Source organism: Stegostoma tigrinum, chromosome 5 (assembly GCF_030684315.1).
Source record: "Stegostoma tigrinum isolate sSteTig4 chromosome 5, sSteTig4.hap1, whole genome shotgun sequence".
Lineage (NCBI taxonomy): Eukaryota > Metazoa > Chordata > Chondrichthyes > Orectolobiformes > Stegostomatidae > Stegostoma > Stegostoma tigrinum.
Window position 1 is genome coordinate 126,285,260 of NC_081358.1, and position 27,569 is coordinate 126,312,828.

At 46.8% G+C, this 27,569-nt stretch overlaps 1 protein-coding gene across 2 annotated transcripts in view; it reads right to left on the reverse strand.

Moving 5' to 3' along the window:
• Window positions 1-15,290: 15,290 nt before the first annotated feature.
• The window catches only part of impact (impact RWD domain protein), a 30,599-nt gene continuing 18,320 nt past the window's right edge, over window positions 15,291-27,569 (reverse strand). For both annotated transcript variants that reach the window (XM_059646271.1, XM_048528494.1), the window contains 4 exons: window positions 23,355-23,428; window positions 20,055-20,145; window positions 17,268-17,402; window positions 15,291-15,492 (listed from right to left, as the gene is read on the reverse strand). In XM_059646271.1, coding sequence (XP_059502254.1) covers window positions 15,433-15,492; window positions 17,268-17,402; window positions 20,055-20,145; window positions 23,355-23,428 — 360 coding nt within the window. In that variant the 3' untranslated portion in view covers window positions 15,291-15,432. The remainder of the gene's footprint in view (window positions 15,493-17,267; window positions 17,403-20,054; window positions 20,146-23,354; window positions 23,429-27,569) is intronic.

Consider the following 27,569-nt stretch of genomic DNA (forward strand, 5'->3'; position numbering starts at 1 on the left):
TGGAGATTCTGCTTTCTAATTTCCGGTCCTAACTGCTCAAAGTCTTTCAGCAAAACCTCCTTTCTAGCCCTACCAATGTTGTTGGTACCAACATGGACAAGGGTTTCTGCCCTCCATCTCCAAAGAGATGCTCTTATCCCTGGCATTGGGCAGACACAACAGGTTTCGGGACAGCCACTCAACATGACTGGGAATAGTATCTATGTTCAATATTACACTGTCCTCTACCGACACTGCATTCTTATTTCCTTGCCTCAACTTTCTGATGACCCCACTGTCATCCACACAGTTTGAAAGAACCTTACAAATGTTGGACAATCACAGGTGCCAACATTCCTCAATTATTAACCCCTCAAACCTGCCTCATCTACAGACACACTCTCCTGCCACTGTAGACAGTCTATTTAAAAATACCTAGGTTATAACTATCTCCTGGAGTAAAATGTCCAGAAAACTTGCCCCTTCCCTGATCACATTGGTGTCCAGCAGCTCCCTCATGCTGCAGAAGCAACACATCACTTTTACACTGTCACTGACTCCATACAATTTCACTGATTCTGTACAATTTCAGAGACTCTGTACAACTTCATTGAACCAGTACTTCTTCATAGATCCCTGTAAACTCTGCACTGACCCTATCTCTCTGTACTGACTCTGTACACCCCTATTCCTCTGCACTGACCCTTTCACCCTACACTAACCCCATCTCCCTGCACTAACCCTACCCCCCTGCACTGACCAAATCTCCCTGTATACCAGCACTGACCCTATACATCAACACTGACCCTGTACACCTCCATTGTCTCTGTACACCCTCAGTGGTTCTGTACATTCTGCACTGGCCCCATCTCCCACTGCATTGTTAAGTCCCTTTGCACTGATCATTGAGTAACTGATCCAAAACTGCATCAAAACCTCTCTTATATTGTTAGTTTCCTGTAAACTGAATGAACTCTGTACCTTTATCTCGCTGGTTATTACCTTACTGCTTTCCCCTCGACTCTCAGAAAGTTACCAAAACAAATCTGATAATTAATAACCAATTAACTAAAGAACAAAGCTTCCTCTGTGAAACTGCAGGTTAATTACCCATTGCTGAAAAAACTATAAAAAGCAGGATTCTGAACAAATTCTCAGAACTCACTTTCTAAATAATACTACAAAACATTAACAGCTAATGAACAGCATATTACAGCTGAAGAAAAAAATACAAGTTATTTTGTAAATTAATGCGTTAATAGACTTTAGATGATTTGCAAACTTCACTGTGAGGAAACCTACAAACGTACAAGCATAATAGACAGGAGCAGTAGGAGGCCATTCAGCCCTTCAAGCCTGCTCTGCCATTCTTCACAAACATGGCTGATCGTCCAACTCTACAGTCTAATCCTGCTTTCTCCCCATAACCTTTGCCCTTAGTTACCTCTCTCTGGCTGTAGAAATGTCTCACCATCTTGACCCTAAATGATCTACCCCGAATCCTCAGACTGTGACCCCTGGTTCTAGGCACACCCACATTTGGGAACATCCTCCCTGCATCTACCCTGTCCAGTCCCGTTGAATTTTGTAAATGTCTATGAGATCCCTCCCCCCATTCATCTGAACTCCAGTGAAAACAATCCCAACCTAGTCAAACTTTCCTCATATGTCAGACACGCCATCCCCGGAATCAGCCTGATAAACATTTTCAGCATTTCCTCGAGCGCAAGAGCATCCTTCCCCAGAAAAGGAGACCAAAACTGCACACAATATTCCAGGTGTGATCTCACCAAGCCCTGTATAACTGCAACAACACGTCCCTGCTCCTGTACTCAAAGCCTCTCGCAATGAAGGCCAACATCCCATTTACCCTCTGTACCGCCTGCTGCACCTGTATGCTTACCTCCAGCAACTGGTGCACAAGGATGCCCAGGTCCCACTGCACACTCCCCTCTGCCAATTTACAGACATTCAGTTAGTAATCTGCTGCCTTGTTTTTGCTTTCAAAGTGAATAACCTCACAATTATCCAAATTATACTTCATCTGCCATTGATTTGCCCACTCACCCAATCCTGTCAAGGTCATGCTGAAGGATCTCGACAGCCTACCCAACTTGGTATCATCCAGAAACATGGAGATGTTACACTTTGTTCCCTCATCTAAATCATTAATACATATTGTGAATTGCTGGGGTCCCAGCACTGATCCCTGTGGCACCCCACCTGTTACTGCCTACTAATTTACAAAGGACTCATTAGTTCCTACCCTTTGTTTCCTCTCTGCCAACCAGTTTCCCATCCATCTCAAAACACTTCCCCCAATCCCACGCACTTTAATCTTGCACATTAATCTTTTATGTGGGACACTGTCAAACACTTTCTGAAAATCCAAAGAGACTATATCGACTGGCTCCCCCTTGTTATCTCTACTCATTACATCTTCATAGAATTCCAACAGATTTATCAAGCATGACTTCCTCTTCATAAATCCATGCTGACTCTGTTTGATCCTGCCACAGCTTTATAAATGGTCTGCTATTAAATCCTTGAAAATGGATTTGAGAATTTTCCTCACTATCGATGTTAGGTTCACCGGTCTATAATTTTTTCCCTCTACCTCCTTTTGTGAATATTGGAGTGACATTAGCCACCCTCCAATCTGCAGAGCCTGTTCCAGATTCTGTAGAATCCTGGAAGATGACCACCGATTCACCCACAATTTCTAGAGCTGCTTACTTAAGTACTATGGGATGTAGATTATCAGAGCTTGGGGGTTTATCAGCAATCCCAACAATTTTCCCAACACCACTTCACTACTAATATTGATCTCCCTCAGTTCTTCCTTCTCACTAAATCTTGTATCCTCCAAAAATTATCTCATCTGTGTCCTCTTTTGTGAAGACAGAACCAAAGTGTGTATTCAGTTGCTCAACCATTTCTTTGTGCCCCATTATACATTCCCCCATTTCTGTCTGTAGGGGCCTACGTTTGGCTTCACCAATCTCTTTCTCTTCATGCACCTATAGAAACTCTTAGCGTCAATTCTTATGTTCCCTGTAAGATTACTTTTGTACTCTATTTTCCCTTTCTTAATCAATCCCTTGACCCTTCTTTGCTGAATTGTAAACTGCTCCGAATACTATGATTTAATGTTTGGAGCGTAAAATAAACAAACATTTACCCTAACTAAAATAAAAACAGTGAGCTGTGGATGCTGGAGCTCTGAAATACAAAAACAGAAATTGTGGGAGAAACTCAGCAGGTTTAGCAGCATCTGTGGGGAGAGAGAGAGACACCAGGTTAATATTTCAAGTCCAAAATAAGGCACAGGAGGAGAAGCAGGCCATTCAGCCCATCAGATCTGTTCAACCTCTCAAGAAGGCCGCCCTCAAGAACTCAGCTTCTGAAGAAGTCAGACCAGATTCAAAACCTTAATTCTGTTTCTCTCTCAACACATGTTGCCAGATCTGCCGAGTTTCTCTAGAATTCTTTGGCCTTGTTCATTTCACACATTTGCCTTGTATGGTCTGCACTTGATGGAATAGGCACACGATAATGCTCTTTATCCAATGGGCTTTTTTAAAAATGAATTCACGGGAATGTGAGGGTCGCTGTCAAAGCTGGTATTTATTATCCAACCCTGATTGTTAAGAGCTGTTCAGAGTCATTTGTTATGAGTCTAGAGTCACATTTAACCCAGAACGGGTAAGGACAGCAGATTTCCTTCTCTCTACGACATTAGTGAACCAGATGTGCTCTGTAATATTAGAGCAGCTTTGGATGTGAGTTTGCTCGCTGAGCTGGAAGGTTAGTTTTCAGACATTTCGTCACCTTATTTTTATTTGAAAAAGACATACTTAATCATAGAATGTATAAAAAAAGTAAAACATTTATACACCTACCCAGTCATGCAAGCTGCTCCGGGTTACCCAGGGGGTACGTACACCAACTAAAGGCAAAAACAAAACAAAGAAGAGAAAAAAACAAAGCAAGGAAAATTCCCCGGCAGTCGTCTCCCAGCACAGTCCCTGTTGGCCCTCTGACCAGTTGGGGAAGGCGCCAGCTGGGCCCAGTTACCAGATAGGGCCCTTTTTTCTATTCTGGACGAGGGGTTTTATGGTCTTTCCCCACTGCGCCTTGGCGGCAGCTGCCCCAAGCCTTAGCGCGTCCCTCAGCACGTAGTCCTGGACCTTGGAGTGCGCCAGTCTGCAACACTCGGTCGGGGTCAGTTCTTTCAGCTGGCAGGCCAGCAAGTTGCGGGCAGACCAAAGAGCGTCTTTCACCGCATTGATGGTCCTCCAGGCGCAGTTGATGTTGGTCTCGGTGTGCATCCCGGGAAACAGCCCGTAGAGCACGGAGTCCGGCGTCACGGAGCTGCTCGGGACGAACCTCGACAAATACCACTGCATCCCCCTCCAGACCTCCTGTGCATAGGCACACTCCAGAAGGAGGTGATCGACAGTCTCGTCCCCTCCGCAGCCACCTCGAGGGCAGCGTGCGGTGGTGCAGAGATTCTGGGCATGCATAAAGGATCTCACTGGCAGAGCCCATCTCACCGCCAGCCAAGCAATGTCCTTGTGCTTGTTTGAAAGTTCTGGCGATGAGGCATTCTGCCAAACGACTTTGGCAGTCTGCGTGGGGAACCACACGACGGGATCCACCCTCTCCTTTTCCCGAAGGGTCTCGAGGATACTACGTGCTGACCACTGCCTGACGGCCTTGTGGTCAAAGGTGTGTCCTTTCAAAAATTTCTCCACGAAGGACAGGTGGTACGGAACGGTCCAACTACTCGGAGCGTTCCGCGGCAACGAGGCCAGGCCCATCCTTCGCAACACCGGGGACAGGTAGAACCTCAGTAAATAGTGACACTTGGTGTTGCGTACTGAAGATCTACGCACAGCTTGATGCAGCTGCACACAAAGGTAGCCGTCAGGGCGAGGGTGGCGTTCGGTAAGACCTTTCCCCCATTTTCCAGGTCGTTGTACATGGTGTCCTGCGGACCCGGTCCAGCCTCGACCCCCAAATGATGTGGAAGATGGCCCGGGTGACTGCAGCGGCGCAGGTCCAGGGAATAGGCCAGGCCTGCGCCACATACAACAGTACCAAAAGTCCCTCGCACCTGACAACCAGGTTCTTACCCGCGATGGAGAGGGACCGGAGCGTCCACCTGCCCAGCTTCTGCTTCAATTTGGTGATACGCTCCTCCCAAGTCTTAGTGCACGCCCCAGCTCCACCAAACCAAACACCCAGCACCTTCAGGTAGTCTGTCCTGACGGTGAAGGGGATGAAGGAGCAGTCGTCCCAGTTCCCGAAGAACATGGCCTCGCTCTTACCCCGATTGACTTTGGCACCTGAGGCCAGTTCAAACTGGCCGCAGATGTCCAACAGCCTACTCACCGACCGACGATCGGTGCAGAAGACGGCGACATCGTCCACGTACAGGGAGGTCTTGACCTGAAGGCCTCCGCTGCCTGGGATAGTCACGCCCTTCAGGCTCATGTCCTTCCTGATGGATGTGGCGAAGGGCTCCACACAGCACACGAACAAGGCAGGAGAGAGCGGGCAGCCCTGCCTGACTCCAGATCTGACGGGAAAACTGTCTGATTCCCACCCGTTGATTGAGACTGTGTGAACGATGTTGGTGTAGAGCAGCCGGATCCAATTGCGGATGCCCTCCCCGAACCCCAATTTGGAGAGGACGTCCCTCATGTAAGCATGAGAGACCCTGTCGAAGGCCTTCTCCTGGTCCAGGCTGACAAGGCAGGTGTCCACCCGCCTGTCCTGCACATAGGCAATCGTATCCCTGATGAGCGCAAGGCTCTCAGCGATCTTCCTGCCCGGCACAGCACAGGTTTGGTCAGGGGGAATCACCGACTCCAGGACAGACCTGACCCGGTTGGCTATGACCTTGGCCAGGACTTTGTAGTCCATGTTCAATAGTGAAATGGGACGCCAATTCTTAATTTCTTCCCTCTCCCCCTTCCTCTTGTAAATGAGGGTGATGATGCCCTTCCTCATGGACTTACACATTTCCCCTGCCCGAAGCGCACTATCGTACACTTCCAGCAGGTCCTGACCCACAGAGCGGAATACAGCTCGACCGGTAAGCCGTCACTCCCAGGAGTCCTATTCCTCTCCAAGGACTTCAGGGCTCTGGTCAGCTCGTCCAGGGATATCGGCCGGTCCAGCCACTCCCTCGTGCTGTTGTTTAAGACCTCCGTGATAGACGGCACGAACGACTTGGAGGCCGTGCTGTCCGTGGGTTTCGTGTCGTACAGTCTGGGCATAGAAGGATCTGCTGATCCTCAAAATATCGGGCCGAGACGACGTCACCGAGCCGTCGTCCTCCTTCAGCCGGCTAAGCACAGAGCTCTCTTTGTGCACCTTCTGAAAGAAGAAACGCGAGCACATCTTGTCCTGCTCCACAGAGCGGACCCTGGACCGGAAGATTATCCTGGAGGCCTCCGCGGCGAAGAGCGAGGCTTGCTGGCCCCTCACCTCGCGGAGGTCCTCCGTGACATCGACCCCCATCAACTGCAGAAGGAGCAGGTTCTGCACCCATTTCTGGAGTCACGACAGCTTTCCCCGCCTCTCTCTCGCCTTCCGAACACCTTGAGGACAAAGAACCTCTTGATGTTCTCCTTCACCGTCTCCCACCAGTCACCCAGAGACTCAAAGAGGGGTTTCACGGTTCTCCAACCAGTGTACTCCCTCTTAAGCTCCTCGACGTTCTCTGGCGTCAACAGAGTCGTGTTGAGCTTCCACGTCCCCTTGCCGGCCGGCTGGTTGTCCTGTAAGTGACAGTCGGCCAGCAGGAGGCAGTGGTCAGAGAAGAACACCGGCTCGACGACAGTGGACCTGACCGAGAACGCCTGTGACACAAACAGGAAGTCTATCCTTGAGCGGATAGACCCGTCTGGCCGCGACCAGGTGTACCTCCACTGCGCTCTGTCTGCAGGGGTGCTGAAGATGTCGAGCAGCTTGGCGTCCTTCACCGTGCCCATCAGGAATCTGGATGTGACGTCCAGTTGACTCCCCCCACCCGCTGTCCCCACGCCGGATCTTCCATCTGCATCGATGATGCAGTTGAAGTCTCCGCCTAGGATGACCGGCCTGGGCGTAGCCAGCAGGGGTGGAAGCTGCTGCAGGACGGCCAACTGCTCACTCCATACCGCTAGGGCGTACACGTTGATCAGCCTCAGGGGAGCGTTCCTGTAGGTGACGTCAGCCACTAGGAGGCTCCCCCCACCACCTCCTGAACTTGAGAAATGGTGAAGTCGCGCCCCCGCAGCAGAATAGCCAGGCCCGAGGAGCGACAGTCGTTACCCCCCGACCAGATCGAAGGCCCACAGGTCCAGGTGCTGGACCATTTCCCGTACCTGCTGAGGTGTGGTATCCCGCACTCCTGCAGAAACAGGAGGTCCGCCCTGGCGGTGGTCAGGTAGGCCAACGTGGATACTCATCTTGCGGTGGACCTGACACTGCGCACATTAATGCTCGCAACTCGTACCCCCATTGTGGGCAGTGACCGCAAGTACCCTCCCCAAGTCCAAGGTCCAGCCCCTCCATCTGTCCCTTCATGCCCATTGCCCGAGCTAACTGCTGGATGCTCTCTGGGCTCAGGAAACCGTCCGTGCTGCCTTCCAGGTGCCATCCCCCTCTCGGGGGTACGGAGGCAGGAGAGTCCGGCTGTGGGTCAGGCTGGGGACATGTTGTTTCCTGTTTCCTGCCTGAAGGTTCCGGGGGGAGCTCCAGGGCCCCAGCGTCACGTGGCTAGGTGTCGGGGGGAGCCTCAGGACGCCTCCCATCACCTGGAAGCGGGGTGCTGCTTTCCTTCTCCCTTGAGATCTTTAGCTTCTGCTTCGGGCAGGCCCTCTCCGAATCTCCCTCGTCAGAGGAGCTCTTAAAGCCCTCCGTAGCTGCCTCTTCCCGCCTGATGGTTGCGGTGCCTGAGCCCACTGGCGCGCCTTCCTACTTGCTTTCTGGACCGTCATCCACTCCGCTGGGTCACCAGTCACCTCCTCCATCGACTTTGGGTTGTCGGTGGGGAGCGGAGCCTGCAGGGGCGCTTTGCTGGCCTCAGGTCCATCCTGCGGGGCTGGGCCCTCCTGCATGTCCCGGACCTCCTGCACATTAGGGGGGTCCTTGTAGGGCCCTGGTGCCTCCCTCTCCTCCGGGGGGGCTTGCCCCGCATTGCCTCTGCCAGCGACCTGGGCGTAGGTGGTCCCCCAGCGCGGGCATGCCCCATAGAGGTGGCCTGCTTCCCCGCAAAGGTTGCAGATTTTTTCTTGTGGGCAATCCTTTGCAAGGTGTCCCTCCTCCCTGCAGATGGTGGCTTTGTAGTCGGCCGCCACGTGACCTGACCTACCACAGGCATGGCAGACTTTAGGTTGCCCTGCATAGGTCAGGTAGCCCTTGCTCCCGCCAATCGCGAAGCTGGACGGTGAGTGTACGACGTTCCCATCCGCGCCCATCCTCAGCGTCACTTTCACCTGCCTCTTACTGGTCCAGATGCCAAAGGGGTCCACGATGTCAGTTAGGTCCCCTTCCACCTTCACGTACCTTTCAAGGAAGGTCAGGAGATCAACTGCTGCCACATGCAGCTTGTACATGTGTACAGTCACCATACGGCTCCTCTGCGCTGGCACCACGAACAGCGGGACAGCGGTCAATACAGAGAGGGGGCCCTCACCTCCTTTCTCCTTGAAAACCTCCAGGAAGCACTCGCCAAGCTTGGCACTCCTGAAGGTTACATCATAAAAACCTCCTCCGGGGAAATCCTGCAGGCAGTAAATGTCCGCAGCAGCGAATCCACAACAGTCCAACAGGACACTCTTCACGAAGAAGGTGCGGGTCCACAGGTGCACCTTCATCCACCTTCTTCACGGAAACGCAGACGGTGTTCCGGTCCCCCTGACCTGGGGCATGAGCACTCGCCGCAGCCATCGTTGCAGTTGGCTGCTCCCCTGAACCAGCGTTAGGCCGAAGCCAGCATTAAGATCCACTGGTTGCAAGGGTGCACAGCCAACCCGATGTCTTCCTTCCACCTCCAACACAGTTGCGCCCTCCTCTTCTCGGTCCACAAAAGAGTGGGTCTTTATTTTGTTCCAGATGTAAGCTGTTCACTGAGCTGGAAGGTTCGTTCCCAGACGTTTCGTCACCATTCTAGGTAACTTCAACAGTGAGCCTCCAGTGAAGCGCTGGTGTTATGTCCCGCTTTCTATTTATCTGTTTAGGTTTCCTTGGGTTGGTGATGTCATTTCCTGCATTGGTGATGTCATTTCCTGTTCTTTTTCTCAGAGGATAGTCGATGGGCTCCAAATCAATGTGTTTGTTGATGGAATTCCGGCTGGAATGCCATGCTTCTAGGAATTCTCGTGCATATCTCTGTTTGGCTTGTCCTAGGATGGATGTGTTGTCCCAATCAAAGTGGTGTCCTTCCTTATCTGTAAGTAAGGATACGAGTGATAGTGGGTGATGTCGTTTTGTGGCTAGTTGATGTTCATGTATCCTGGTGGCTAGCTTCCTGCCAGTTTGTCCAATGTAGTGTTTGTCACAGTTCTTGCAAGGTATTTTGTAGATGACATTCGTTTTATTTGTTGTCTGTATAGGGTCTTTTAAGTTCACTGCATTAGTGTGTTGGTGGGTTTGTGGGCTCCCCTGATGCCAAGGGGTCCGAGTAGTCTGGCAGCCATTTCGGAAATGTCTTTGATGTGGGGGGAGAGTGGTTATAGTTTCTGAGCCCGTTTTGTCTGTTTGTTTGGGTTTATTGCTGAGAAATTGGCAGACTGTGTTCATAGGGTACCCATTCTTTTTGAATACGCTGTATCGGTGATTTTCCTCTGCTCTGCGTAGTTCCTCTGTGCTGCAGTGTGTGGTGGCTCGTTGGAATAATGTTCTAATGCAGCTTCGTTTGTGGGTGTTGGGATGGTTGCTCCTGTAGTTCAGTATTTGGTCCGTGAGTGTTGTTTTCCTGTAGACACTGGTTTGAAGTTCCCCATTGGCTGTTCGCTCTACTGTGACATCTAGGAATGGCAGTTTGGTGTTGTTTTCCTCCTCTTTTGTGAATATCACTATCACTCGTATCCTTACATACAGATGAGGAAGGACACCACTTTGATTGGGACAACACATCCATCCTAGGACAAGCCAAACAGAGACACGCACGAGAATTCCTAGAAGCATGGCATTCCAACCGGAACTCCATCCACAAACACATTGATTTGGAGCCAATCTACCCTCCTCTGAGAAAAAGAACAGGAAATGACATCACCAATGCAGGAAATGACATCACCAACCCAAGGAAACCTAACTAGATAAATAGAAAGCGGGACATAACACCAGTGCTTCGTCGGAGGCTCACTGATGATGTTACCTAGAATGATGATGAAACGTCTGAAAACTAACCTTCCAGCTCAGCGAGCAAACTCACATCCAGAACCTCAATCTGAGCTACAACTCTTCTCAAAACTCGCTAGAGCAGCTGTGTTTTTTTTAGAAAATTCTAGACTTTTACTGAATTCAAACTTGACCATCTGCCCTGGTGGAATTATAATCTAGGACATTACGCTAAAGTTCTGGAGTACTATCCCAGTAGGTCCATCACTGCCTCCCTATGTGCTTAATTATAATTCAGAAGCACTTGGAACAAAAACATTGATCATTGCTGATGAGTATTGCAAATGTAACTACACAGAGACAACGGCAACAGCCAAAATTTAATAGCATTTTTTGTCCTATTAGCTGATGGAGGTTAGAGAAATGGAGAGCATTCAACTTGTCTTTGTCAACTCTTTGAAAGAGCTATTCAGTTCATCCCAGTCCATCTGCTCTTCGCCCTCCAGCCTTGCAAATCTCAATATGTTTTCATTTCCCTCTTTGGAATAAGTATTGAATCAGTTTCCACTGCTCTGTCAAGCAGTGCAGTCCAAATCATAACTCTCAATGTAAAAAGAAAACTGTTCCTCTCCTCTCCAGTTCTTTAGCCAATTATCTCTGCATTGTCTTGTTACCAAGTCCCCTGCAGTTGGATACTCTATAATTACTCTGCCAGACTGCTTTGAGTGTCTCTGCAAATTTCCTCTGGGTGCAGTATTTGGGCAACACTGCAGTCGGAGATGCTGGGTTTGGTCTGAGACACTGCCCTGTCAGGTGAATGGAAGGTATCGCAGATCCACTATCGCAGCTGTCCATGTGTCCTGAGCAAATGCTTATTTCTCAACTTCAACTTTGCCAAGCTGCAGATAACCTGTTCATGAACTCATTATTGTTTGTGAGAACTATGTGCAAATGAGCCACTGCACTTGCTGCGTGGCAACACTTCAATTGTCCTGAAATAGCTGTTAGAGTGCTTTGGGATCTTCAGAGATGCTGAAGGGCACTACATAAATTCAAATACTTATCTTTTGCCACCACACAGGGCTCTGAAATTTGGCGAACACCTTTCCTCCCTGAAGTGACTTGTATCAGCTTTTGATTATTATCTGTTCTTTTGCAGCTCTGCCTAGTTGATGCCAGGCTTAAACTCTGAGGCATGGGAACCTAAAAACATCATCTCAGTGTACAAAATGAAGTTTCCTTTTGGGTTCTACTCCTGAGAAGAACTGACAGCAATAACTTTCTGTAAAGAATTCCCCAGTCTTCCACCACTCCAAAAGCATCTCATTTGTCAATAGTTCTTATTGATTTGTTTTCTGGAAAGAACGTACAAAAATGAGTTGTGTTATTGTTATACTGTATAATTGAACACAGAGGGAATTTACACATATATTGGCAGGACTTTGCTGGGAAAAATAAAACTATTGTTTATGCTTCATTATTTGAACTGTGTGCAGATCTTTAATCTCCTGAGAATTCTGACTTCGAACGTCAAAGCATTAACTTACTCCTTAACTACTGAGAAACTAATTGTGAAGCTCTGGACTATAAAATCGACAAAAATAATAATTTTTGTTACGGTAATCTTCTGGTAGATTATTTGCAGAAATAATTTGAACAGGACACATCTTCATGGTAACTTAATGGCAATGCAGACTGTTATTAAAACACAAGTCAGCCATTCAGTCCAGGGGATGCAGAAACACATCAGTTGTCAATTTTCACAACTGGCTACTCGATTGATGTTGTATCCATAAAAAGAGGAGCATGAATAGGCCATTCAGCCCTTCAAGCATGCTCAACTAATCATTATGATCATAGCTGATCTTCTAACTCAATTCCCTGTTCCTGCTTTCTCCGTATACTATTTGATGCCTTTAGCCCTAAGAACTGTACCATATCTAATTCCTTCTTGAAAACATTCAATGTTTTGGCCTTACCCACTTTCTGTGGCAGAGAATTCCATAGGTTCACCATTCTCTGGGTGAAGACATTTCTCCTCAAAGAACCCCTACATTCAGCTCACTAATTCTGCACTGACTACCTGAACAACATCCCACCCCCACCTAGCCCCTAACTCTATCCCCGTAATCTTGAGTTTCCCACAGCTAGCCCACCTAACCTGCACGTCCCTGGACACTACGGGCAATTTAGCATGGCTAACCCACCCTAACCTGCACATCTTTGGGCTGTGGCGGGCAACGAGAGCACCCAGAGGAAATCCACATAGAGACATGGGGGCTATGCAACCTTCACGTTCACCTGAGGCTGGAATCGAACCCAGGTTGCTGGTGCCGTGAGGCAGCAGTGCTATAGACTGAGTTGACATGCCACTCATCCCAGCCCTAAATGGCTTACCTCATATCCTTAGACAATGGCCCCTTCTTCTGGACTCCCTGGTCCTTGGGAACATCCTTCCCGGTGATTGTCCGTCTAGTCCTCTTAGAATTTTATCGGTTTCTATGAGATCCCCCCACTCAGTTTACAAACACCAGTGAGCATAATCCGAACCGATAGAGCATAGAACAATTCAGCGCAGAACAGCCCTTCGGCCCTCGATGTTGTGCTGACCTGTGAACTAATCTAAGCCCTTCCCCCTACACTATCCCATCATCTGTCAGTCCTGCCATCCCAGGAATCAGTCTGGGAAACCCTTTATTGCATTAACCTTTGCTCCTGTTGAGCTACCCACAAACCTTTGCTCTGAGCATTCCCTAATCATTAGAAATTTCTGGATTTTCACTGTAATTGCTCAGGAAAAGGTTGGTGGGGGTTGAGCTGGTGGTCATGGTGTGAAATCTACTGTCCTCACCTCATTTGGACTGTAGCAATGCAGTTGACTTTTAGCTGCTTTTCAAAATGGTTCAGTAAGACACTCGTCTGCTCAAGTCAATGCAGGATTGTCAATAAATAGGCTTTACCAGCAATGCAAACTCCTCAAGGCTGAATTACCAAAAAGTGGTTAGCACTGCTGCCTCACAGCGTGAGGGACCTGGGTCCAATTCCAGCCTCGGGCGACTGTCCCTGTGGACTTTACACATACTCCCCATGTCTGCATGGGTTTCTGTCAGGTGGACCAGTTTCCTCCCACAGTCCAATGGTGGGTTAGGTGGATTGGCGATGCAAAATTGCCCATAGGATCCAGGGATGTGTAGATGAGGTGCATTAGCACTGAAAGTGCAGGGTTATAGAGATAGGTGAGAGAGATGGGCCTGGGTGGGATGCTCTTCGGAAGACCAGTGTGGAATTGTTGGGCCAAACAATTTTTCACAATGTGTGTGGCGGTTCTATGTTCACATTGTTCACTGTTTTCATCCACACTGTGGGCGGTTTCTTACCATGTTTTGAATAGCCAGGGTCTATGGTGAGGTGCAAAACAAAAGTTGCTGGAAAAGCTCAGCAGGTCTGGTAGCATATGTCAAGAGAAATAAAAATTAATGATTTGGGTCTGGTGGCCCTTCCTAAGATTTACAGCATCGTCAGTTCTTTTGGTTGCTCTGGTGAGGCGACTGTTAGAAATGGGCGAGAGGTTTAAAAGAGACCCGTCTCCACATCAAGATCATTGTACTGCAACTTGTCTCTCGAGCGATGTGGTGAGATTCTCACCAGGCAGTGCCAGGTTCTCAACTGATGTTCACCAGTGCTTGTTAAACACCTTATTAAAAGCCTGATGCCTCTCTCACTCACTCACCATCAGAGACAGTCACCATCCTGACATCCTGGTACTGCACGCTGCAAGGGCAGGCTGATGTAAGAGGGGTCATTTTCAACCAGCAGTCCACAGCTGCATTAGGTACAGGTCCCACATTGCTATCCCTACTCCCAGAACAGGCACCCATCATACACCCCCAACCACTGCACCTCATTATTGGCCAAGGGGTCATGTCACAGCATGCAATGAAGTACCGACTACTCTAGTTGATCTCCTCTATTTTTAAGTTTTTAGCTGCTTCAGAAAGTTCAATGAGGTGGACCAGGCATGACCTTCTCATTTAAAATCTACACTGACTACCCTTGATTATATTATCAGCGCGACAATGAAATCTTGATGAAAGAATCTTTCCTCCCACCAACTTTTAAGCTAAGTACTCCCTTGTTATCTGAACTTGTTCTATCTCATTTTTAATACACAAATAATGATAGCTACTCTGTAAGCCATGGGAATTATCCCTTTTCCGAATGAACTTGCATTTAAATAGCAACAGTGCTTTGATTGGCTCTACTCAGTAACTTTTAACTTGAAAAACTGCACCTTCTAAACCCACAATTTCCACCAACTGGAAGGATAGAGAAGAGAGGATAGATGCAAAACCTGTCCACTGGAGGTTCCCCTCCGAGCCACTCCAAAAGAGGGAACTGGATAAATCTAGAAGGCGATGGGGCTAAGAGCAGAGGGAATGGGACTGCTCTTTCAAATGGCCAGTAAAGGCAGGATGGACCAAACGACCTCCATCTGTGCCATACAATTCCGTCACCAGGATTTAAGAGCCAGATCTTTAGAGAGCAGGGCTGCACATAATCAGTACATCGCTGTAGCATCTGTCCTTTCTCTTGGAGATCTGCAATGTCCATTCGTCCCAGCAAAGTGCCTTTGACCACTTTTTCGAGTGAGCAACATTTCACGTCTTTGTTCAGTCTCGATACTCGCCAGGCATTTCAAAGCATTCATCTACATTTATTTGAATACCACACACACACCATGAATTCTGCATGAATTTAAAATGTCTCCTTTAAACATTAATGCTCATGGGCAAAGGGCTTTTTACTTGAGACTTCAATTTCTTTCCCCCAACTACAGCTCCAGGGAACGTACAGCAAATAAATGTCTTGGTTTGAATTATCTTCAGGGACTGTGTAGCCAGTGGCAACCACATGGTTGTGAGGAGGCGAAACCGTTTTCAATGAAATATGACAGAAAACACAGAGGAGTTGAGTGCTTTTGGATTTGTTTATTTCTGTCTTTCCATTTTTCTGTCTTTGCAGTCGTGAAATGATTAGCACCGATATTTGAGAATGGAACATCCATTGTTTTCACTTTCCTCATTAATTACAAAATTTCTGTGTTGTTTCCTTTGATCATTTCCCTCGCTTGTTCTTTGGCTTTTTCTTCTTTATTGATGTCCTTGACCCTTCACCCTAAAGTTTAAAAAAAAATCGAGTACATTGTTCAACAATAAAATGGTCTGAAAGGCAGAATGTTGTAGCGAGTTACAAAGGGATACAGCCACACCAGTGGGAGAAGGTGTTGCAAATCCATTGATAGTAAAGCTGATTTCACTTGCTCTCCCTGATCGTAACAAATCGATATTATACAGATGGTAATTTTAAAGGCCTCCACACTCTGATCACTACTCATTTCTCAGGGAAAGAGGTCCAGTCTGCTCAACAGGTGGAGGTATTCACCAACATCTTCAACCTCTCCCTCCTACAAGCCAAAGTCCCCACCTGTACCTAAGAAAACACATGCAACGTGCCTTAGTGGCTACCGCCCAGTGGCTCTGACCTCAATAATCATGAAATGCTTTGAAGTGGTGGTCATGGCCCATATCAACTGGTCTCCCAACCTGCCTCGACTCCCTATGATTTGCCGATGACTTAACAGGTTCACAGAGGATGCCATATCCCTCGCCCTGTGCTCATCCCTGGAACATCTAAACATCAAAGTCACTTACATCGGACTCCTGCTCAGTGACTACAGCTCTGATTTCAACACCAGTACCTCTTCCAGACTGATCTCAAAACTGTGCGACCTCGGTCTCGACTTCCCCTCTGCAACTGGTTCCTCAGTTTCCTGACCCACAGACCGCAATCAGTGAGAATAGGTAACTGTACCCCCTCCACAATAACACGCAACACTGGAGCCCCCTAAGGATGCGTCCTCAGCCCCCCTACTGTGCTCCCTGTACTCCCACGATTGCATTCCCAAATTGCGAACGAATGCCTTCTAAAAGTTCGCTGATGACGCCACTGTAGTGGGATGGATATCTAACAACAATGAGTCAAAATACAGAAGGGAGATAGAGGACTTGGTGACGGGGGTGCAATGAGAACAACCTCTCTCTCAATGTCAGCAAAACTAAAGAACTCATCATCGACTTCAGAAAGAAAGGAGGAGAACACGTTCCCATCTACATCAACGGAACTGAGACTGAGAAGATGGAGAATGTCGAGTTCCTTGGAGGGACCTGTCCTGGCCTTCCCACATAGATGCAACAGTCAAGACAGCACAACAACATCTCTTCTTCCTCAGGCAGCTCAGGAAATGTTGCATGTCTCTGAAGTCCCTCACCAGCTCCTACAGATGCACCACTGAAAGCACACTGCCTGGGTACATAACGGCCTGGTACGGCAACCGCTCTGCCCAGGACCGTAAGAAACTACAGAAGGGGGTGTGCACAGCCGAGACCATCACGGAAGCCAAACTCACATCCACGGACTCTATTTACACAGCTCACTGCAGTGGGAAGGCGGCCAACATTATCAAAGACCCATCACACCCCGGTAATGACCTCCTACAGCCTCTTCCATCGGGCAGCAGGTACAGAAACCTGAACACACGCACCAGCAGGTTCAGGAGCTGCTTCTTCCCGGCTGTTATCAGGCTGAAGAATAGAATCTCTCGCCTCAAGCAACACTGATATTGCTAACATTGATCTCGTCTAGCACACACCCTTTGCAACGTGACCTGTATGCCTCTGTCTGAGTATTTTTGCAACCTCTGATCTGTACATCCTTGCTTACTATGATCTGCTTGTACAGTTCATAAACAAAGCTTTTCACTGTCTTTCGATACATGTGACAACAATTCAATCAGCCAACCCTTTCTCATCTTAATACCTTGCCTTTGCCCTCCTATCAGCTGTACTCATCACTGCTGTCTGAGTTATTCTGCATTGCAACTTTGGCCTTACCGCTAACTCAGCATAACCTTCATCAACAAGAATATTTCTTGCACAGTTATTGATGTGCTTGAAGCGATCAGGGCCGAGTAAGATGCCTCCGTACCACCGAGAAACTACGACCAGCACATTGCGTGCGTCCAAAATCTGTTGAAGTAAAACATTATGTAAAGGAAAGATCACATTTAATCTTTACCAATAATCGCAGAGATCTAAATGAAAGACAAGATCGACTGATTAAAATCCCACTTCAAGAAAACTTTATAAATCACACACTGGACACCAGTTGGAGTCCTCTGTCTAATTCTGGCTACACCCTATTATAGGAAGGATGCAAGTCTCTGAAGAAGATGTAGAGAATGATTACCAGAATTTTTCATTCTTTCAGCAAGGGTTCATCATTATTTCCTTAATTTTGTACTCTATGCATCTGTTTATTTTAAATGTAAGTTTTCATGGCTGAAGGGCATCCTTGTATTGGAAGACTGTGATTTTCTTTTTCTATTTATTTTGCGGGATTTGGGCATCACTGGCTAGGCCAGCATTTATTGCCTGTCCCTACTTGCCATTGAGAAGGTGGGGGTGAGCTGCCTTCTTGAACTGCTGCAGCCCTCCTGATGTGGGTTGACCCACAATGCCATTGGGGAGGGAATTCCAGGGTTTAGACCCAGCAACAGTGAGGAACAGTGATATATTTCCAAGTCAGGATGGTGAATGACTTGGAAGGAGCTTGGAGGTGGTGGTGTTCTCATGTATCTGTTACCCTTGTCCTTCTAGATGGAAATGGTCATGGGTTTGGAAGGTGCTGTGTGAGGATCTTTGGTGAATTTCTGCATCTTGTAGATGGTACACACTGCTGCTGCTGAGCATTGGCGGCGGAATGATCAGTACGTTGACCTGGATATGGAGACTAAATGTAATATTTCCAAGTTTGTGATGATATAAAGCCAAGTGGGAATGTGTACCAAGAGGAAATACAAACCAGTTTCAAGAGGATTTGCACAGACTGAGTCAGTCGACAAGAAAATGGCAGACGTGTGTAAATTATGGAACTCACTCTCTAACGGGCCTACCCACACAAAATGTACAGCAGTCATTCAAGAACGCAATTCACTTATTCCCTATCGCTGTACCAGGAGACCCGAGTTCAAGTCCCACCTGCTCCAGAGGTGTAATAACATCTCTGAACAGGTTGATTGGAAAATAACAGCAGGCAGCTCATCACTACCTTCTCAAGGAACAATTAGGGAAGGGATAATAAGTTATTTTTTAAAAAGACAGACAAATATGAGCTTTCCATTTTGGTAGAAGAAGCAGAAATAATTTGATTCTTCCAATTCACTCACACAATGTGGGCACAGTGAGCAAGACCAGCAATTATTACCCATAGCTGACTGCCCAAAATTTTTTACAATAATCAACATGATCGCCATTTGGCTAATATTTTGTTCCATTATTGGTATATGAGACCGTAAGACATAGGAGCAGAAATTAGGCCATTCGGCCCATTGAGGCTGCTCTGCCATTCAATTATGGCTGACAAGTTCCTCAACCCCATTCTCCTGCTTTCTCCTCGTAACCCTTGATCGTCTTGATGATCAAGAACTTATCTATCTCAGTCTTAAATGTACTCAATGACCTGGCCTCCACAGCCTTCTGTGCCAGTGAGTTCCATCGATTCACCACTCTCTGGCTGAAGTAGTTTCTCCTTATGTCCGCTCTAAAAGGTCTTCCCTTTACTCTAAGGCTGTGCCCTTGGGTCCTAGTCTCTCAACCGCAGGAAGTGCTACACTTGCCCCCACACCTCCTCCCTCATCCACATCCCAGGCCCCAAGATGACCTTCCACATCAAGCAGATGTTCACCTGCACATCTGCCAATGTGGTATACTGCATCCGCTGTACACGCTGTGGCTTCCTCTACATCGGGGAAACCAAGCGGAGGTTTGGGGACCACTTTGCAGAACACCTCTGCTCAGTTCGCAACAAACAACTGCACCTCCCAGTCGTGAGCAATTTAAATTCCCCCTCGCATTCCTTCGACGACATGTCCATCTTGGGCCTCCTGCAGTGCCATAATGATGCCACCCAAAGGTTGCAGGAACAGCAACTCATATTCCGCTTGGGAACCCTGCAGCCCAATGGCATCAATGTGGATTTCACCAGCTTCAAAATCTCCCCTTTCCCACCGCATCTCAAAACCAGCCCAGTTTGTCCCTGCCTCCCTAACCTGTTCTTCCTCCTACCTATCCCCTCCTCCCACGTCAAACCGTGCCCCTATATCCTCTCCTACTCACCTCTGCAAGCTTCATCCCCGCCCCTTTAACTTGTCTGTCTCCTCTCTACCTATCTTCTCCTCTATCCACCTTTGATCCGCCTCCCCCTTTCTCCCTATTTATTTCAGAGCCCTCTCCCCATTCCCCTTTTCTGATGAAGGGTCTCGGCCTGAAACGTCAGCTTTTGTGCTCCTAAGATGCTACTTGGCCTGCTGTGCTCATCCAGCCCCACACTTTGTTATCTCTCCTATAAATGGAAGCATCTTCTCAACATCCACTCTGTCCAGGCCATTCGATATTCTGTAAGTTTCAAAATAGATCTCCCCCCTCATCCGTCTACACTCCAATGGGTATTGTCCTTGAGTCCTCATATGTTAAGATTTCCATTCCTGGGACCATTAGCTATTCATGTCACAGTGGGATTTGAACTCATGTCTCCAGGAGGCTAAGGCTCTGGATTCCTACAGCAGTGACATCATCACTATACCATCATCCCCTCGATAAAGGTCAGAAATGTTCTGTTACCTGCAGTAAATGCAGAAGGCGTCCACCAGCCGCAGTTTCTCCATCATCTTCACAGTCTTGCAGGAATGTCTGTTTGTCCTCGCAGTATATCCTAAATAATTAATCCTCATAATCAAGTCATGCTTCCAGTGAACACACGTCTCAGTTACAGACTGAATTATACAATCCAATGCCGCTATCACTTAAAACCACAGCATCAGCAAGAGCAATTAGAAATTATAATCTTTGATCAAACACACGTGAGAATGTCTCAATTTTTAAAATAAAACCTAAAGCCAGCATGCCCTGTTTAACATGTGTTTTTAACATGTTAATCCTTACCACAGGTCACAGGTCACCTGACATTTGGAATACAAGTCTGCCAACGTTCTGGAAGCTTCTAAATATGGATTTATCATCTGGACAACTTCCTCATTGAATGTCATGCCTGCCAAGGCCAGGACTTAACCCAAAACAATAAATCTTCAAAGTTTTCTCCTTACTCCTTCATGGGATGTGGATACCCACAGCAGGAATGACATTTGCTGCCCATCCCTAATTGCCCTCGGACTTAGTGGCTTGCTGGGGTAGTTAAGAATCAACCACATTCTAGGTCTGGAGTCACATATAGGCCAGACCAGGTAAGGATGGTAGATTTCCCTCCCTAAAGGGCATTAACGAACCAGATGGGATTTTTAATTATAATCGATAATGGTTACGTGGTCACTTTGGACTTGCTTTAAATTCCAGATTTGTTACCAAATAAAAGTTACACCATCTTCCATGATGACCCCAGAACATTAATCTGTGGTTCTGGATTGCTAGATAAGTGATATTACCACCATCACATCATTGTCTCCCTTGTCTCCCTGATGAGGCAAACTTCCACATTGTTGGGCAGAGCCTGTGTTCACTATGGTGGAACAGCTTAGTTAGGGGAGTGGGGAGTTCTGGAGCACAAATTTTCAGTACTGTTGCTGGAATGTTTTCAGTTGCAACAAGCAAAAACATCAAAAGCTGCAGAAACTCAACAGGCCTGGCAGCATCTGTGCAGACAGAAACAGAGTTAACTTTTCATGTCTGGTACGACTCTTCTTCAGACTACCAACATTGCAGTATCCATTATCTTCAAACAATATCATGTGCTGTGAACTGACCTGGGTGAAGACTGGTATGTGTGCTGCCAGGGACCTTTGGAAGAGCTGAGGTGGATCATCCACTTGGTACTTCTGGCTGAAGATTGCTGCAAATGCTTCAGCCTCATCTTTCGCACTGATGCACTGGGCTCTTCCATTATTGAGGATGGGGATGTTTGTGCAGTCACCTCCTCCAGTGAGTTATTTAATTCACAGCTGGATGAGGCAGGACTGCAGAGCTTAGATCTGATCTGATCTATTGTTTGTACGATCGCTTAGCTCTGTCTATCACTCACTGTTTACACTATTTGGCACACTTGTGGTACTGTTTGGGAGTTGTACCTGGTTGACACATCACCTTCAGGTGAGCCTGGTGCTGCTCCTGGCATGCCCTCCTGCACTCTCCATTCAGCCAGAGTTGATCACCTAGCTTGATGGTAATGGTTGAGTGGGGGATATGCCGGGCCGTGAGGTTACAGATTCTGCTGCTGTTGATGGCCCACGTCGCCTCATGGATACTCAGTCTCGGGTTGCTAGACCTGTGCGAAGTCTGTCCCATTTAGCACGGGGATAGTGCCATACAACACAACTCAACGTGAAGGCGGGACTTGGTCTTCACATGGACTGTGCAGTGGTCACTCTTACCGATACTGTCATGGACAGATGCATCTGCAGCCAATAGTTTGGTAAGGAAGAGGTCAAGTATATTTATTCCCTCTTGTTAGTTCCCTCGTCACATGCCACAGATCCAATCTAGCAGATAAAGGGTGCTAGGTTGGTTTTCTACAATAGTTGACAATGGTTTGGGATTAATAGTTAACTTCTGATTCATTAATTGAATTTAAAAATTAAATTCCACCATCAGCTGTGGTGGAAGTTGAACCGTCATGCCCAGAGTAGTCACACGACAACATTTCTGTCCAGAGGCTGCTAGTGTTCAAATGATACTCAACACAAACTTGAGGAAAAACACCTCACTTTCTGCTCAGCCACTTTGATTTGATTTGATTTATTATTGTCACATGTATTGAGATACAGTGAAAAGTATTGCACTGCATACTAACCAGACAAATCATACCTTCCATAAGTGCATCAGAGTAATAGAAGCGAATGCAGAATATATTGTTAACTTTACAGCCTCAACATTGAATTCCAGAACTTCAGAACATGACTTCTGTCGCCCACTTTTCTTACATTCCCCTCCCACTCCCTTCGCTGGAACAGCAAACCCACTTTCCCTTTTCCACACCTAACACTGACACCTATTTTACATCTCAATCATTTCTTTATCATCCTTATCACTGCTTTGGTCTTTTGCTCTGGGCACCCCCACTATCTGTTCCATATGGTCCTCCCTTCCCTTTGTCAACAGCTTAAAATCCATCAATTTCCAGCTCCTTTCAGCTCCAAAGAAGAGTCATACTAGACTCAAAATGTTTCTTTCTCCCCACAGACACTGTCAGATCTGCTGGGCTTCTCCAGCATTTTCTCTTTCTCAACAAAAAGTTGTGGGCACAGCTCAGATCATCATGGAAGCCAACCTCCCATCCGTGGACTCCATTTACATTTCTCATGGCCACCGAAAGGCTGCCAACATCAACAAAGACTCCCTCCCACCCTGGTAATGCTCTCTTCCAACCCGTTCCATCAGGCAGAAGATACAGAAGCTTGAACACATGCACCAACAGGCTCAAGAACAGCTTCTGCCCTGCCATTACTAGATGCTGAATGACCTCTCTAACTTAAAAAAAATGCTGATCTTGCTAATGTTGATCTTGCTTTGTGCGCTTCCTGTGCAGCCATAACCTTGAGTGGCTCACTCTGCCTAACACCCTATCGTCCATATACCCTTGTTTACTATGATCTGTCTGCAGAACACGCAAAACAAAGCTTTTCACTGTACTTAGGTATATGTGACTACAATAAATCAATTCAAATCAAATTAAATCTTTTTTATTTCAGATCTCCACCATCCACAGCATTTTGTTTTCGTGGTAGCTGGAGCCTCTGGATTTTGGCTCAGTGGCATCACTGCTCTGCCTCCACCATGCGGTAATTAGGAACGGGCAACAAATGCTGATTTCAAAACGATCGTTCTCAGTGATACAATTCCTGTTTGATTTTGACCATCATTTAAGTGTTACAAAATTCTTGACAGGACTGAACCGATTGGCCTTTCCTGTACCTGTAAGCATAGATGTTGTGTGTGGCGTTGGCAATCTTTTTGTTCTGATAAAGTTCCTGTAGAATCAGTTTCACCTGAAGAGAAGACAAAGCAAACAAACATCTAAACCTCTAATTTCTGCATTAGGTTTGTGGCATCTGAAGAACTAAAATGAAATGCACAATAATGGATATCCTTCACTTTGCAATCTCAGGTATTATTACCGGATGCCAATTTGGATTAGAACATGGACAAAGAAAGGATTTGCATCCCCACAGTCTCCTGTGAATCTGGGATAGGGAAGAGATGGTAAATGACTCCTGTACTGTCATAGTTGTAGCTCACTCCAATATCAAAGGCAATGACAGAAGAATTTCACACTCATCATCAGCAGGGAAGATCTCTGCGCAGACCGTCCTAAACTGACTTTGCTTTGGGGCAGAAATGGCTCAGTGCACCTTCACTCTGACCACATCACACAATGTTCACCGTAAGACACATCCAGGAAGATCACCTCAAACATCATTTTTGTTGACCTCATGAAGACTGAAGACTGTAGGACCACTGGCCAATCCGGGACCAACACAATTGCCGAATAAAATTCATGCAGACCGCCTCAGAACAATGGGCTGAATTCATTTTAACTGTGAATCTTCAGCTCAGTTTGAGATGCCAAACAGAGTGATGTAGGATTGTGTTCCAGTATCAGCCCTCTTTAATCTGTTCTTCGCTCATATCCTTCATTGCGCTGACAGGGATCACGAGGAAGGAGTGCATACCCGATACTGTCTCGACAGCTCACTCTGTGACCTGCAACATCTCAGTGCAAAAATCTTGCTGAGTGAACTGAATCAGCTGAAGACTGCAATGTGGAAGTTGAGGACCTCACTGTAAGTTGCCCTACGTCGTAGCTTCATCATATTGTCTGCTGATCCACCATTACTTACGACTAGATGTGGCAGCACTGCAGAGCATGGAATCGATTTGTTAGCATGTCGGATTGTTTGCCCTGACCATCATGTGACCCTTCTACTGGTTAGCACGCAAGTCATCCTGTTCAGTGAGTTCACCACATTGACACCTCACTTTTACATCTGCCTCCTGCAATATCCTCATGGCTATTTTCTAATCAACCTGTTATTACACACTTCTGGAGCAGGTGAGATAAAAGACCAGGCCTCCTGGTCCAGAGGTATGGTCACTGCCATTGCAACACACTAGCCATCTAGGATAAAGGCTTCGCAGATACTTTTTAACCAAACAGTTCAGAGATATACTAGGAACTGCAGATGGTGGAGAATCTGACATAACAAGGTGTAGAGCTGGATGAACACAGCAGGCCAAGCAGCATCAGAGGAGCAGGAAAGCTGATGTTTTGGGCCTACACCCTTCTTCAGAAATGCATTCTGAAGGAAGGATAAGGAGGAAAGGTTACTTTCGACACAGCCCCAGGAATTATTTGTGAACTCAATAGGGTTCAGTTATTGGAGTTAAAACCTGATTTAAGATAGTTTGAGGGGAAGTCAGATGTGATTGATCTCTGGCAGGCTTACAAAGATTTCTGCAAAGAAAAACTTCTAAATACATTCCATGTTGGCTACTTTCCCATTGCTAAAACACATTTAAAGAATTGTGCTAACAGGTGTCGCGAGCAAGGGGACCCTTTCATATGTGAGGGAAGGGAATGGTATCCAATTGCCAAACCGATCTCTTATTGCTCAGTGATCCCTGGCCCCTCAGCTCCTCTTGTGCCTGATGTGTCACACTCAATAGCCTCAATAAACAGCGAAGTAATCCTGACACGCACATTTGCGTCATTCACTTTTCAAGTCACTAGAATAGAGCCACAGCCAAACTAAACTAAACTAAATAATTCATGTCACAACTGCTTACGGGAAATATCTTATCTGTTAGGGAATAATGGAGGCCAAGTCAGAATAAAGGACGGTAATAAATGCCTTGCAGCAGAGGGGTCAGAAAGTTTAAAATTAAATGTCATTTTCAGTGGGATGAATGCACGCTGACAAAAAAAATTAGATCTCTATAACTCTGCATCTGCTGCCCTTGTCTTTCTGGATGGAAGTGGTTTTGGGTTTGGAAGGTGCTGTTGAAGGAGCTTGGCGTATTCGTTCAGCAGCCCATATTCCAGATGGTACACACTGCTGCTACTGAGTGTCAGTGGTGGCAGGAGTGCATTTTTAAGGTGGTGGCCAGATAGGTGGCACATGCGGTTTGATGCAGTAACATGTGAAGTGAAGCACTTTGGTAGGAAGAATGTTGAAAGACAAAATCTGGGGTACAATCAAAACGGGGGTGCAAGTGGGCTGCTTTGTCCTGGATGGTGTCAAGCTTCTTGAGTGTTGTTGGGGCTGCACCCATCCAGGCAAGTGGGGAGTATTCCATCACACTCCCGACTTGTGCTTTGTAGGTGTTGGGCAGGCTTTGGGGAGTCAGGAGGTGAGTTACTTGCTGTAGTATTCCTAGCCTCTGACTTGCTCTTGTAGCCAAATGTGGCAAATCCAGTTCAGTTTCTGGTCAATGATAATCCCCAATGATGTTGGTAATGCGATAAACCTACGAACTCTCATTGATTCTTTTACAAGTGGGAACAATTTCTCCCTATCCACTCTGAGCAGCCCACTCAGGATTCTGAAAAATCTCTATCAGATTCCCTCTCAATCTTCTTCTCTGCAAGATAAACAGTCTCAAATTCTTCAATCTATCCTCATCACTGAGGGTTTTTCAACCCTGGAGCCATTTTTGTAAACTGATTCTGCACACTCTCTCCAATGCATCCACAAATGTACACAATACACTAGCGGAGACATAACTAGCATCTTATACAAGTTCAACAAACCCCTATTAATAAAGACAAGGATATGTATGCTTTATTTACTGCTGCTATGTTCAATGATCTGTGCACAAAAATATTCAAAGGGCCCTCTGCTTCTGCACCCCCATTTTGATTGTACCCCAGATTTTGTCTTTCAACGTTCTTCCAACCAAAGTACTTCACTTCACATGCTACTGCATCGAACCTCATCTGCCACCTATCTGGCCACTCCACCAATGTATCAATGTCCTTTCAGAATTTCACAACGTGCTCCTCACAGTTTACAAATTCTTCCATGTTTCTTTAAAGGTGCCATATTTTCGATGAGAAGGTCAAACAATCCAGCTTTCCATGTAGATGGATGAAGAAAATGGTAGAACAAAGCAATCTTCACTAATTTGTAAACAGCACTCAACCTCTTTATGAGGCAGCCATACAGCCTGTTTATTCCGAGAACCTCTACCATGTTGTGGACAATTCCTGCAGCAGATTGCTCCCATTCTGCTCATTCACCCGAGTCTAATGTCATTGCATGGAACAGCAACTGCACTTGAAGCTCTCATCAAGCACCTGCCCAGTCATTTCTCCATGCCCACTCCAGCTGTGGAACAGGCTCAAGGGGCTGAATGGCCCATTCCTGTTCCTGTGTTTCTATGCCTCAGCATGTTTTGCTCATATCTCTGTAAAAGTGAGTCAGGGCACACTTTCTACTCCATGGGCAAGAGCAAAAATACAGAGGTCAACACTCACGCTTCAGCACTGAGGGAATTCTCCCTGTGTCTGTGTGGGTTTCCTCCCGGTGTTCCAGTTTCCTTCCACAGTCCAACATTGTAGAGGTTAGTGGGTGGGCCATTCTAAATTGCGCATAATGTCCAAGGATGTGCAGGCTAGGCAGGTTAGCCATAGGAATGCAGGGTTACAGGGACGAGGTGGGCCTGTGTGGACAGGATGGGCCGAATAGCCTGCTTCCACACTGCAGGGATTCTACAATTCTATGAGCCACTGCTACAATCCCTTCCCAACCTTTGGAATTTACTGTTAAGCTATAGAAATTAATTAGCAACTTTCAAGGGAACATGGCCAATAATTGATGGAGGAAAAATAAATTTCTGGGGTGTGAAGAAGAGTGAGAGCAGGACTAAGCTGGTTCCACTTTGAAAGAGCTAGCACCAAATGGACAGGGGCAAACGATCACTTTTCCCATGACTGCCTCTTGTGTCAACTTACAAAAACCTAAATGAGAGGTAGTAACAAATTTGCTAAGCCCATCTCTAAATAAGCAAATTTGCACAATAAATATGTTTCTGCTTTTCTATAAATCTACAATTAATGCAAATAAATGAACCTGAATATTTAATGATGTCTTTTGTCTGGTCAGCGCTTAATTCTCAGAGATAAGCAGT